The sequence below is a fragment of the Pholcus phalangioides genome, unplaced genomic scaffold (genome assembly GCF_987345545.1).
Source record: "Pholcus phalangioides strain wild (caught in Gottingen) unplaced genomic scaffold, Ppha-v1.0 ptg000005l_1, whole genome shotgun sequence".
NCBI classification, from domain to species: Eukaryota; Metazoa; Arthropoda; class Arachnida; order Araneae; family Pholcidae; genus Pholcus; species Pholcus phalangioides.
The window spans coordinates 1,930,861-1,944,745 of NW_028301598.1; the positions used below are offsets into that span (position 1 = coordinate 1,930,861).

At 38.5% G+C, this 13,885-nt stretch overlaps 1 protein-coding gene across 1 annotated transcript in view; it reads right to left on the reverse strand.

Moving 5' to 3' along the window:
- Positions 1 to 2,191: 2,191 nt before the first annotated feature.
- LOC149085706 (uncharacterized) overlaps positions 2,192 to 13,885 on the reverse strand; it is a 58,436-nt gene continuing 46,742 nt past the window's right edge. Inside the window, exon 6 of the mRNA XM_089232087.1 lies at positions 2,192 to 6,117. Coding sequence (XP_089088213.1) covers positions 2,294 to 6,117 — 3,824 coding nt within the window. The 3' untranslated portion in view covers positions 2,192 to 2,293. The remainder of the gene's footprint in view (positions 6,118 to 13,885) is intronic.

Here is a 13,885-nt window from a genome sequence, read left to right on the forward strand (position 1 = left end):
GAATTTTTTGGGAGTCTGAGAGATAGAGTAGGAGTTTTGGGAGTCCGAGAGACTTTGCAATGGGTATGATATTTGAACAACTAATAACTTTGCTAAAACAAATATCTCCGATTCATAGATTTTTATGAATGGCAATACAATTTCATGATTCTCAAGAGGCATGACTCTCATTTTTGAAGGAACACTCATATCTGTGCCGACAAATATTGACAGCTGAATACCAAAAAATATAATCAACAGAATGACATCGCTTCCAAATATAGCTGTCACAGCAGCAAGCAGGATGAAAATTAGGCGAAAAATCCAAGAAGATGGCAGCCCAACAGCTTGGAAACTTTCACCAGATATTAAAATGGATGAATCTATGAGCAGCGAGAGGTTTCGACAATGCTTTGACTTCACATTTTTTGACCCAGCAGGTGGAGAGCACTGAGGTCTTGTGACCCAGTCCACTCAACAGAATTTACCTACTTTCAAGAGGGAGGCTGGAATATGTGCAATCATAATTAAGCTGAAGCATTAGCAGAATCTCTCACTGAGGTTTAGCCTAACATTATCTCAATCTAAAATTGCTTTATGAAAAATTTAATTCTTACAGGGGAATGAGAACTCTTTGGGAAAAAAAACGATACAAGATTAATCTGGCATATTCTGCTTATATACAATAAACCGCAGCTATTGTACAAAAAATTGATCACAGGATACCAATTCAGCCCTACACAGATATACATTTTTCAGTCTGATCGCAATTTACACCAACAAAATTATAAATCTATTCATATACAAGTGTATATATATATATATATATATAAAGATATGTACTGTACATAACGACATTTAGTATTGATCACAAAAACGAATCTTGGATGGTTTAAGCTTTCTTTTTTTTTTGGTCCCAGTTTCCATTGTACAGTGTTTGAGCAACAGCCTTTCACCGACATGAATAGAGTATCAACAGTGAATAATCTGCCAAACAAAAATTGCTGATAGAAACACAAGCAGAACATAAAACACCATAGCAATCGTGTCCTATCTCTAACGGCTTTTGAGGTATGGTGGATAATGGATTATGGAATCAAAATGCTTCACATCTGAAAAACATGAATTTGTTGTTTCTGAAAGATCTATGCAAACCAGGCACATATTTGGAAAGAGCAAAAAAAAAAAATCCTATAAGGTGACAACAATTTCATCGAAATACCTGGATTTAATGACAAACTACAAGCGCTGAAAGATTGGCATAGTTCAAAATCAAATCGTAGCCAAAAATTTTAATTGCCAATTCCGCAAACACTCTTGCCTCTATAATTGGTCAAATTTATAAAAAAAACGTGTCCATTACAACAGCTTTCAAAAGAGCCTACAATAAACCATATTGGTATTCTGGTTCAGAAAAAATGTAGCCTTTTGTTTGCAATACTAATAACACTGAAATCAACGTTTGATGAAGTAGACATTTTGGTCTCCATCAATCTTTCACCGCCTGTAGCTCACCATTTAATTCAGATATCTTGATAGAGGTGGTGTCAGCTTCTAGATGCCAACAAAAGTTTCTCCCGAACTAGAACAATGATACGGTTCATTGTAGGCTCTTTTGATAGCTAAATAAAGCTAGATAATAGCTTTTCTAAAATCACTCAATTGTAGCTAGAAGGATATTTGCAGAATTTGCGAATAAATATTTTGGTGACAATTTGATTTTGAACTTTGCTAGTCTTTCAGCTATAGTGTTTTTATGTTCCACTTGGGCTCCTGAATCGCCCATTTCATTCGGCAAATTATAAGCAGTTCACTCTGCGCATCTAAAGTTACACGTCGCTGCTGAGATAGTATAGGTGCTAAATATTCTGGTTTTGAGAGAAAAATTAAACCATTCAAACATTTGCCAGCCCTCACTAAGTAATCACTGCACATATCCGGACAGATAAGACTGAAACAGCAACAATTTCTCCAGAGCGGTAGAACTTGGAAATTATGTTTAGTATTAGCAATACACATTGAGTGAACCCTGCATTTTCCTGCACACACACGAAAATTGTACAAAGGCACATAATGAAAAATATCAACGTTCACCTAAAAATAATAAAAGCACAAAGAAACGTCAACAGAGAAAATGTCGATTCTATGAGAATGATCAATGATACAAAAGGTTAACAATATGAAGAAAAAAAAAGAATTCACATAATGATAACAAAACAAGTTTGCTTCTACAGTCACTGAAACACACCGAGAGATGCTCACTTGCCATTTGCCAATGCAAATTATTATGGCCATCCTTCAGACCTTGTCACAATCACTTAAAAAGGTCCATCAAATCGTCTTCTTCTTCGGTCAAAAAGTAATTGTTGTTGAATGACTTGTCATCCTCATTTGCAGTGGCATCAGCATTCTTTTTTTGCTGTGGTTCATCAACGCTGGAAGCTTTGCCGTAAGCATTCTTTTTTTGCTGCGTTTCATTGTTGGCAGCTTTGACGTTAGCGTTCTTTTTTTGCTGTGTTTCATTGTTGGCAGCTTTGACGTTAGCATTCTTTTTTTGCTGTGGTTCATCAACATTGGCCGCTTTGCTGTTAGCATTCTTTTTTTGCTGTGTTTCATTTAGATTGGCAGCTTTGCTGTTGGATTTTTTCAGATCTGCCAGCTCGCTCCTAGTAATAGCTGGTGTCACAGAGGGAGATTTTGGTGAGGAGGCAGGGATACTTCCATTTTTCGTTTTCCCCACGACCGTGACAGCTTCTGCAGATTTCACGCTTTTAGAAACTCGAGTATTTGATTGCCGTGTTTTTCCAGCACCAACTGCAGCATTTCTTCCAGACTGGCCACGTCTAGGCTTATTTTTAGCCAGGGTCTGTGTGTTTCTGGTGGTTTTGATTCCCTCGAATGAGGGTTGGACAGGCTTCACGTCAATGGGTAATTTTCTACGAGATGGAACAGAAGGTGTTTGAATAGTTTGCTTTGGAACAAATACGAGATCCTCTTCCTTCGCTTTTGTACTGCTAGTGCCTATTTCTTCTTCGGCACCGAGACCCATCGGGACTTCATTCAATAATGCAGGTTTTATGACTTTCTGCACAGTCGTCTCTTTTTTCAAAGCACCATCAACATGGTCGTTCCCATCTGTACTGAATTTTTCAAAATATTTTTCTGGAAGATTCAATCTTTCCAGCTGTACTTTGGATTCTTTCAATTTAGATTGGTAGAACTCCGGTAGAATTTTACCGACACCCATCTTAGAGTAAGATTTGAATGCACTCTTCTTAGGTGACTGTGGTGATGCATTGCTAGAGGGAGTTGGCTGGACAGGAGCAGGTGTTACTGGTGATGCCTCCTCCTTATTTGTCCCACTTGAAGAATTAGACTGACTTTGCTGCTTTGAGGGACTGCCTGAGCACTGTTCACCCAGCAATGCATCTGCATTATTTATGCAGATATTTAAGTTGATGTTTCCGGGAATTTCTTGTTTTTCCGCACTGCACTTCAGCACATCTTTAATGTTGAGATTCTTCAACGAAGCGTTGGCGCTCAGAGGTTTTATGCACACCATATTTCTAGGTTTCCCACCAGGAACAGCAGGAGGCTGACTTATGCTCTCTATGGCATAGTTGTTGTCCATACAGCCGATACTCAATACACATCCTTGATTAGATGTGATTTTTTGAATGATGTCATTGCCTGCATAATGAGCAATTATATCTGTTATGTCAATCATCAGCATCGAACAAGTTAAAGGACTCTCTTGCTTTTTGTCAACCACGGGTACTTTGGAGGGTGAACTAGTTTCCTTGCCATGCACACCTTTCTTGGGGTTATCGTCATCTGAGTCCAGTCTAGAATCATTAAATTCTCTATCTGGGCTTGACTCGCTGTCAGTTTCAGAGAACAAGACACCTTTCTTCCGCCTGCCCCTCTTACTCTGTCCACTGCGACCACGAGCGTGTTTGCCTTTGTTATTCTTAACAGCGGAGGGACCAGCCGGCATATCATATAGTGGACTGGTGGGAATTGCAGTTTTTGATGGGGTTCTGTTAGGTGAGACTGATTTGGCGGGAGGTAGAGCTTTAAAAGCTTTAGTGCCATCCAAGTTTTCGACAATCTGCATGCCGACATCAATCACAGTTGTGCTTTCATTTTGATTGAGGGACACTTGCCTGCCTCTGACTGATTTTGGCGATTTTTTCTCGGGCGAGCGAAGGCTGCTTTCACGTTTCCCTCGAGTATGAACAAAGTCTTCTTCCACAGAAGCATCTGTCTGCGCCTGTGTCTTATATCTCTGTGCCTGATTCACGTACGGCTTTTTCCTCCCTCTATTAAAACAAGGTTGACTGCGGCCACTTCTCCGCAAACCTGGATGTGACTCTTCAGCTATACCTTCTTCTATTTCAGATGACAAATGATTTTCCTCCTCTTGTGAAACCGACGTGTCAATTTGTTCAACTGATGTATCGGTCAGCTCTAAACCTTCTTCAACCGAGTCAGGCTCATCAATGCATTCTTCTTCTTCCCTGTCTTTATTTACATCAACAAGATCCAGACTCCTACCTCTTGCCTTGTTAGTTGGAGTAGGCAGGACAGATGGAGTGTCACGTGGATTACAAACAGCACGAGAGGTCAACACCTGAGCCGTTTCCAGCATTTTCACATCATGGCGATTTTTGCGTAAGATGACTTGTGAGACAAGTGGATGTTTATAACTTGTAGTCAAGAGCATCTGTGGACTTTGCCTGCTGCCGCTTACACTTTTGGGTGAAAGCTTTTTTAAAATACGCTGCAGCTCCTGCTCCGACACTACCAAATCAGGTTTCTTAGAATTCCTGCTTGAAATTTGCCCCTCTGTTGAACTAGATTGCTTTGGCCCAAAATATTTTTCAATGGTTTCAACAGTACTCCGAGGTTTTTGGGTGGCTAATGAGTTTGCTTGCATCTGACTTTTCTGATTCGAACCAGGTGGAGTCGCAGAAAGTATTTTGCTCATCTCTGCCATGGCACTTGGGTTAATGGAAATCACCTGTTTTGACCCCTGAACTGATTTAAGAGTACGACTAGCTGGGACGTAGTAGACATTAGATGCGATCGGATTAGCACCATCCGCGGAATCCTGTTTCAACATGATGGGACTAGAAGCCACCACCTGCATAAAATTCTTGATTGGTTGCGTACTGTTGGAGACACTGACATTACCAGATGACAATGTTTGTGAATTGTTTACTGCTTTATGAGATGCAGTCGATTCTGTTCCAAGATTGACAGTTGCACAACTGATCGTATCAGTTCCTTGAATGAGGGACGACGTAATGATCTTCATATCAGCAGAGGTTTCTTTCGTGGCTGGAGCAATAATGGGGCTGTTCTGGCTGACACTCAAGGCCTTCTTCAGTTTTCTCTCTGCGATTTCAGTTGGAAAACCAGAAGCACTTTGAACTGTATTTGTGATTGGGTTCACTGTGATAATTTTGTATGGTGCACCGCTCGCATGCATCATGTTTGATGAGGAAAACGAACTTTTATCGATGCAGCTTCCTCCAGCATTACTGATGACCTTAATGTACTTGACTGATGCAGAAGCAGCAGGAGCTTTTACTGCCAAAGATGTTTGGTTAGAGAGTTCTGATACCTTCAGGCTGTCCGATGTTGGTGAATTTTGTACTAATTTGATAGGTAGCGGATTTTGCACCATTTTGATGGGGGTAGAAGGCGTTGGACTACGTGCTGTTTTGATGGGTGATGAGTCGGGTGATATTTTGACGGGGCTTGGAGTTGCTTGGACGGGTGATGACAGGCTTTCCATAAAATTGGCAAAATCTTCTTCTTCATGACATGCCTGCTTCGATCTAGGAGCATCTAAGTCAAGATCAGCCTTCCTTTTCTGAGATTTAGCTGGTATTTCCATCTGCATATCTTGCGACTGAGGCAACACAACAGATGAGGCGGTGTTGCCTATTGGATGTTCATTTGGTTGTGTGACGCTTGCCACCAGACCATTAGGCTGTGGTGGGGATAATGACTGGATACTAACTTCTTCCCATAACACTAGGTGGACCTCTGAAGGTGGAATTTCAGGCATGTTTCTCACATAACGGCGTATTTTAGTTCCTAAATCATTGCAGTCGAGCCAGTAATCATCTGGAAAAACACAAAAGAGAGGATCAACTGATGTACAATTAACTTAAAACACACACATTTAAATCAGCAACAACAAATGTTGTCCCTCTGCATTCAAACATTTTGCCAAATCGATTTAATTAATTTTTAGAGTATTCTTTCTATATAAGTGTCTCCCAACTTATCATGCTTTAAATACCTCATTGAGATGGATAAGAGACTTTTGTGTATCCCTAGAACTGTGTATGCCCCTTAGATCATCCTCTTTCAAAGTGTCCTATACCCTTAGCAGTATAGGCTGGGTGCCACACTTGTATTATACATTAATTTCTTCCAGGGTTGAAGTTTTGGATTTCACAGTCCAAAACCTCAAAAAGCCCACATGTAAGACAGAAATGAAGTCTCTTTCAATGAAAGTAACCTATTGAAAACTAATAACAGTAAATTACCTATACTTCAAACAATTTTGGGCTTTTTGTTTATAATATGTTGGTATCCCTTGACCCCATCGGCGCCACAGTGGTGGTCGGCTGAAGTTGGTTTTCTGTGGTTCCCAACTTCAAGGCGCGAATGCGAGCTGATCTCCTCGTTAAAAAGTCTTGCCACAGAGAGCAACAGGCCTACAATGTGACAAATATTCATTCATTACACATCACTCACAATTTGAAGTACAGATGGCAGCACTGAAATACCGGACACAACACTAGCTGCACACTCAGACTGTTAGGTGCACTCACTTTGTTCCAGACTCTGCCACGAAGCTGGGCTGGAAGAGATCTCAGCAACGGGATAAGTCTGGTGGCAGAGACCCTGGCGCTCATTCATTCAGCCCAGACAGTTGTTTCAGATTACGTTTGTTTGTTATTGTGCCAACAATTTGTGACAGTTTCAGTAGTGCGGAATGGGTTTAGGTTGAGAAAAAGTTTTTCATATGTTTTCCTGAAAACCGGTAAGTTATTTTAATGAACTAGTTAACTGAGTTTTGCATCACAGTAACGTTTAGATGGGGGGGGGGGAGATTCTCTGATTGAGGGTGATGTTGGGTAACGTCTCCCCTATAAAATGCAAGTTCAATCTTTTTTTTTTATCACCATTATTGTTATTTACAGCCCAGCTTAAGTATAAAAAAAAAGTTAAGTTTCCTCTAAACTTAGGATACTGTCCCATGTTAGGCACATGACATAGAATTACAAATTAATTGCATAGGAATGGTCATAGATGCTAGTTCAGATAGACACATGTTCACAATACATTTTATGAGAACTTACATGGGTGAAACAGATGTGTTCTCATTTCCTGACGTTAATGACATTGATGAAGTTTCAGTAGATGAGATAAATTGAATTGTGAAACCTCTTAGCATTCACAGAGATCGATAGACTTTTGTCCTCTAGTTTTTCAAAAATTTCAATATTTTGTTCTTTGTTCATTCATATCAGCCAAAATCGCTACAAACATTAAAAAATTTTCAGGTTTGCTCAAATTTTTCTATTTTTTTAAAGTTTCTCTGCTTTTTTGAACCAAAATGAAAAAAAAGTAGAGAAACTTTAGAGAAATACAAAAATTTGAGCAGACCTGAAAATTTTTCATGTTTGTAGCGATTTTGGTTGATATGAACGAACAAAGAACAAAATATTGAAATGTTTGAAAAGTTTGAAAAGCTTGAGGACAAAAGTCCATCAATCCCTGTGCTAAGAGGTTTCACAATTCAATTATCAGTTATCTCATTTAATTACATCATCAATTATTATAATTTCAGTTATCTCATTTACTGAAACTTCATCAATGTCATCAACATCAGAAAATTAGAATGTTTCTGTTATGAGTTGAGTGGTATCACTATCCCAAAGGTAACTAGGGTCACCGATTTGGGAATTCTCATTGATGAGCAGTTTAGGTTTCCTGAACATTGTTCAGCTGTGGTCTAAAAAGCGAATAGAGTGCTTGGTTTCATTTTAAAAAAGGTCTCTTCGCGTTCTTCTAAAGTCATTCTCCCGCTTTTCTGAGGCTTAGTTTGTCCTGGATTGGAGTGTGCTGTCAGGTTTTGGAGACCATACCTACAGAGGGACATAGACTTTGTTGAAGGGGTGCAGAGAAGAGCTATGCGTGTCCGTATTGGCACACTGGGCTTGAGTTATGAAGAGAGACTTCATTTTTTGAATATGTTTACATTGGATGAACGCAGGTGGCGGAGAGATATGATTGAAGTGTGAAATTTTCAACGGGATGGATAATGATTTATTAATTCGCCATCAATCAACTGCTTTTACAAAGGGATACCAGTATCAAAAGGTAAGGGACAATTCTAGGTTATGGAGTCGCAAGGAATTTTTCTCTAACAGGGTTGTTAATAAATGGAATAGCTTACCCCCAGGGTAATAAATTCTGACACAATTTACACGTTTAAAAAGAAACACGATAAACATGTTGGAGTAAATCAAGAAGCTATTCGCACTCAGAATAAGATAACCATGAATACATTTTATCAGCATTGTATAATATTTCATCATGTATATACATTGTTTCTAGTTTTTCTTATTGCATTTTTAATGGGGAGTTGGTTGCTGTATTTTAGAAACATATGACATCCATATTTGTTGTGGGCATCTTTTTTTTTTCAGCCACCTCATTGGGCATACTGCCTGCTGTGGCCTTGTAATTTTTAAGTTCATTCATTCATTCCTTTTTTGAAGGTTATATGTGATATTTTCTTACCAGGATGACTTTGTCTGTGATTTTGTCACAGAGGTTGTGACGTTATTTTTGATGAATGAAACAATTTCTGAACTGTTTTCTGTCTGGTATTGTCTAAGGACTTTAAAAAAAAAAAAAAAGATTTAACCTGTTCCAAGTTTAAACTAAGGCACTTAAATATGAGCCAACACACAAAATGTACACTATCCCAAGTTATTGTTTCTGCGCCTAACTTAAGACAAATGCCATTTTATTTTATTTTTAGGTACTCGATGAACACTTAAAAATTTCAAATTATCAGTGCAAAGGACCTAGACACCTTTCAGAATGCGGTTTTTTTTTTCTCTTCTTTAATTTTAACATTTCATTGAGGGGTTGATTTTTCAGCGCAGAGTTCAAAATCGTCCTAAGTATAGACACTTGACTGTAGTTGAAAATTAAAAGAAAAATTTTAAAAATTCAAATTAGTAAAAAAAATTGAGTAAGAGCCTAAAAAACTGTCCTTGAATGTCGCAAACCTGTCCAAAACAAGTTTTTAAGTGTCAAAATATAACATGAAATTTCCTTTGATACTAAAATACACTATAAAACTATCTGAACTCTTTCAAAACTCTGTTTAACTGTCCAAAAATCTGAAAGTCAGGGCTGGCAAGGTTTTGGACTAGAGCATTGGGGGGGGGGGGAGGGAATTCCAGCCTGTAGGCCAAATGTGGATGCCAACATTGACTTAAAGTTTATCAGTAGTGATGAATATTCAGCTTTGCCCCCGGAGAACATAATCATAGTAAAATAAAAAAAATAATCATTCAAAATTTAATTTTTTTAAATTTTAATTCAAAGTTCATTAAATACAACACCTCAGTGGCATTGAAACCTGGAGGGTTCAGGCCACATGAGCCCCCCCCCCCCCAAGCAACGTTCCAAGGTCCCTTAATAATTAATGAATATTCAATGCAATTCCAACCTGCATATGCCCTTGTGGGCCGTATGTACGGATGTCTAGCAACCCTAGACTGCCCCACATCGCTGTTTCCTTTGTATCAGGAGACACGACAAAACATTTCCGACACAAGTTCCGCGCGCTCAACCATGCACTATGCAAATGAAGCTGGGTCCAGAGCTGCCACACTGAGAACCATTCAAAAAAACCTTTTTTTAGCCCACAGCGTGGGACGGTTTTGATGGAAAACAGGTTTTTACGCATTTGGGCATCAAGCAGACTTAACACCCTCTATAGCAGAAAGCTTCCGCGTGAAGTGCATGACGTCATTGAAGTCATCCATTTCACCTATAGTTATTGAATATACCGCAAAAAAGGTAAAGATTTTGCATATGTCGGTCTGCTATATCAAACGGCTACAGGTGGAATGAATGAATTCAGTGATGTCAAAGCTTCGCACAGAGGCTTTCTGCTATAGGTGTTGGTAGAGTTCCAGGTTTAAACGTAGCTTTACAGATTGCTTTCTGCGCAAAACAGATCGGCACTGAGTTTGTCTTCTCTCAAACGATCTCCATGCATGTACAAATTCATCGTTACAGTAAAGATTGATGTAATTTTATAAAAATAATAATAAAAATGAGTAAAACACCACAAACAAGCTCAAAGACCTGATTTTTTAAATCTGAATTCCCTAGTATTGAGTGTGCCACCCATAACTCGTAGTTCATTGCGGCCGTCTGTATAAACTACAGACAATCCATAGCAGTTGGCAACTTTGCAATGGGTTTCATCCTTAAAGAAGAAATAATATAGAGAAAACAAGTCTATTCATTTCTTTCATACAGTGCCCGCCAACATAACACTACATGACTGCCATTGGTGGTTGGCTACTATCTATAATTTGGCGACGTGTCATTTTCCTCCTTCTACTCTTTTTTCAGTTCGATGGTTGTTAAAGTTTTTTCAGAGGAGCTCCATCGTTAAACCTCCGACAAATTGATAATTTTTTTAACTCACAATTTGAATTCAACGAGTTTGAAGTTGAGGGCTTTGAGAAAAATTCAGCGAATGTTAAACAAGATATAAGCTTTATTTCCCCTTTCTATCTTAAAAATTCATATTGCTTTTGTTTTTTATTACATACTGGTTTTTGTTCATCAGGCGATCAACTTTGAAAAAGAAATGCTTGCAAAAAAAATATTTCTTGAAATTTTTTTTATAAATTGTTATAAACTTCTGCAAAAGTTATATCAACTCTTTATCATAGGCGGAGATATAGTCTTGAAAGTCTGGGGGGGGAGGGGCATGACGTCATATATATGCATTTACATTAGAACAGTCAATCAAATAAGTCCCCAAATTTATTTTATATATATTCATTTTTAAATATGATAACTGGTAGTATATTTGACAATTAAAAAAAAATTGGATATTAATTTAGCATGTTTTTCTTTGTGGTTAGTGCACATTTCAAATTATCTTTTTTAATCAGCATAAATTAACATCATTTAATTAAAATAATTAGTAATGATGATTTTTGGAAACCATGTTTCACAGGGCACAAGAAATTTACGAAAAAAAACCAATTTTTTCCGTTTTTTAAAAAAATTATTTCTGTTCATGGATTTTCTTATCATGGAAAATTAGGATAAATTTCCAAAAATTTAATTTCTAAAAAGTCATAAAAATTTAGATTTCTTTGTACACAAATGTTTAAAAATACTGTGGCACTCATTAGAACTTTTAATTTCGAATGATGTAAATTTCATACAAAAATTTGACTGTTTCAGTCATCAAAACACGAATCTCATTTGCCGAAAAAATGCGGTCACCAAGAGAAACATGTAAGCATAATTGGACAGCATTCAAATAAAAGGATCAAATCGCAACTAATTTCAGATATAACTTCAAAAATGAGTAGTTATTTGATTAATTATTTATTAATAGCCTCATAAGTTAAGACAAATATTGTTGAAAAATATGCAAGATATTAAGACTATCTCCGCCGCTGTGGTGGTCGAGTGGTTATAGTGACAGACTCGCGATGCGAGGATCCGGGTTCGAACCCCACAGTGGTGGTCAGCTGAAGTTGGTTTTCTGTGGTTCCCAACTTCAAGGCGCAAATGCGAGCCGATCTCCCTGTTAAAAAGTCTTGCCACAGAGAGCAACAGTCCAACAACGATAAATCATTCAATCATAACACTTCACTCATAGTTAGAAAAACTGGTGGCAGATGGCAGCACTACACATAACAAGCATTACAGAAAAACAAAAAACTTCCACGTCAGGTTTCACTATACGTACACGCACATTCCCGCATGTACCGATTCGTTGGGGGTTCCGCGGGGTGCATGTGTGGTTTAGCAGTAGTAGGTAGGACTCGGGGATCCATGATGTTCACGGGGATCCGTGAAGTCAGCCACCTCGTTGGGCAATTTGCCTGTTGTGGCATTGTATTTGTATATTGTATAAGACTTATCATGCTAGAAAACACACGCTTTGATGAACTTTCTAGGCAAAAGAACAGGCAAAAGGCTTTTACCACACAAGTAAATTTCTTAATAATATCCCCCCCCCCCAAAAGTAAGGATTTACTGTAATTATGATAAAAATTTGGAAGATGTAGGGATTTTTTCGGAGTCTCAGGGGTGGGAAGTGACTAAGTCCATTTCTGAGCAGCTTTGGAGCAGCAAAATTCAGGATTTGGAGCAATTTTGGAGCAGCAAAATTCAGGATTTGGAGCAATTTTGGAGCAGCAAAATATGGGATTCGGAGCAGATATTTATAAATTGGAGCAGTGAAATTAACAAGAATATTTTCTTTAACCCTCAACCCTTTTCAAAATAAAACTGCACTGTCTTTTGTTATCAAACATCTTTTCATCAGCTTGATTTTTGTTTTGGTGTTTTAAGTTTTTGACACCTTGTTTGAAAGAGTGGCTGTCATAAAATTTTTTGCAAATTTTTAAAGTTTTTAATTTTTTTATTGTAGCAAAATGGGAGAGAATTTCGGAAGAATCAACTCGATGTTTGTCGATTCAGCACTCATTATCTGGCGAGATTGACGATCTTACAGTCGCTATTTGGCGAGATTGACGATTTAACGCTCGTTATTCGGCAACATTGGCGATTTAACGCTCGTTATTCGGCAAAGTTTCTAAACTAACATTCGTAATTCGGCGGACATGCGCTTTTTACTCCCGGAATGAAAATTTTTTTCACGAAACATAGGGATTTAACACAATGACAATCGACTACAGTAATTTCTGCTGCTTCCAGTCACGACTTTCTTTTTTTAAACGGAAACACTCGAATTTGCACTTTAAAGCTGAAAGGCATTGCAAACCATCTTCAGTTCCACGATCACGGACAATATCGGGGTTTCGCAATGGAAAGCCCGATCAGGGGCCGATAGTTTAAGTATAGTGGAATAAAACACGCTCTTCTCGTAAAGAAACGTTTCGTGGCTAGCAGGAACAAAAATTTTTTGGCGTCCTTTCCGATATTCCAGGCATACTGAAACGAAATTCGCTATTTGGCGCAGAAAAATGCAAAAATACGCTATTGGAGCAGGATGGCGCAAGATATTAGTTTTGGCGCACTGCCGCGCAATTGGCGCGGAGTTCCCACCCCTGGAGTCTGGAAAATGAAGTAGAAATTCTGGAGCTTCCTGAAAAATCTGGGAGATTTGGCAGTTATGTAATGTAATACATATATGACTATGACAGTGTTTCTCAAAATGTGCATCACAGCTTCTAGGCTTCTCAATCATTTGCCATTTTACTGCAAAATATGGAAGAAGATGACAGCACCAGTGTAACACAAAACAAGAGCATAACTCTGACAATATAAATATGTTGTCAGAGTTATGCTATAGGGCCACACCTGCACTCAGAACACACATTCCGGCATGTACCAATTTGATAGAACTTCTGCAGAGCAATGTACGCAAGGTGTCATGTATGGTTAAGAAGTAGGCCACTGTGGTGGTCGAGTAGTTAGAGAGTTTGACTGACATTGCAAGGACCTGGATTCAAACCACAGTGGTGGTTATCTGAAGATGGTTTCTGTGGTTACCAACTTCAAGGCGTGAATGTGGGCTGATGTCCCCGTCATGTGCTGTTGTAGGGCTGCGACCTGTGACTCCTTTGTCTGT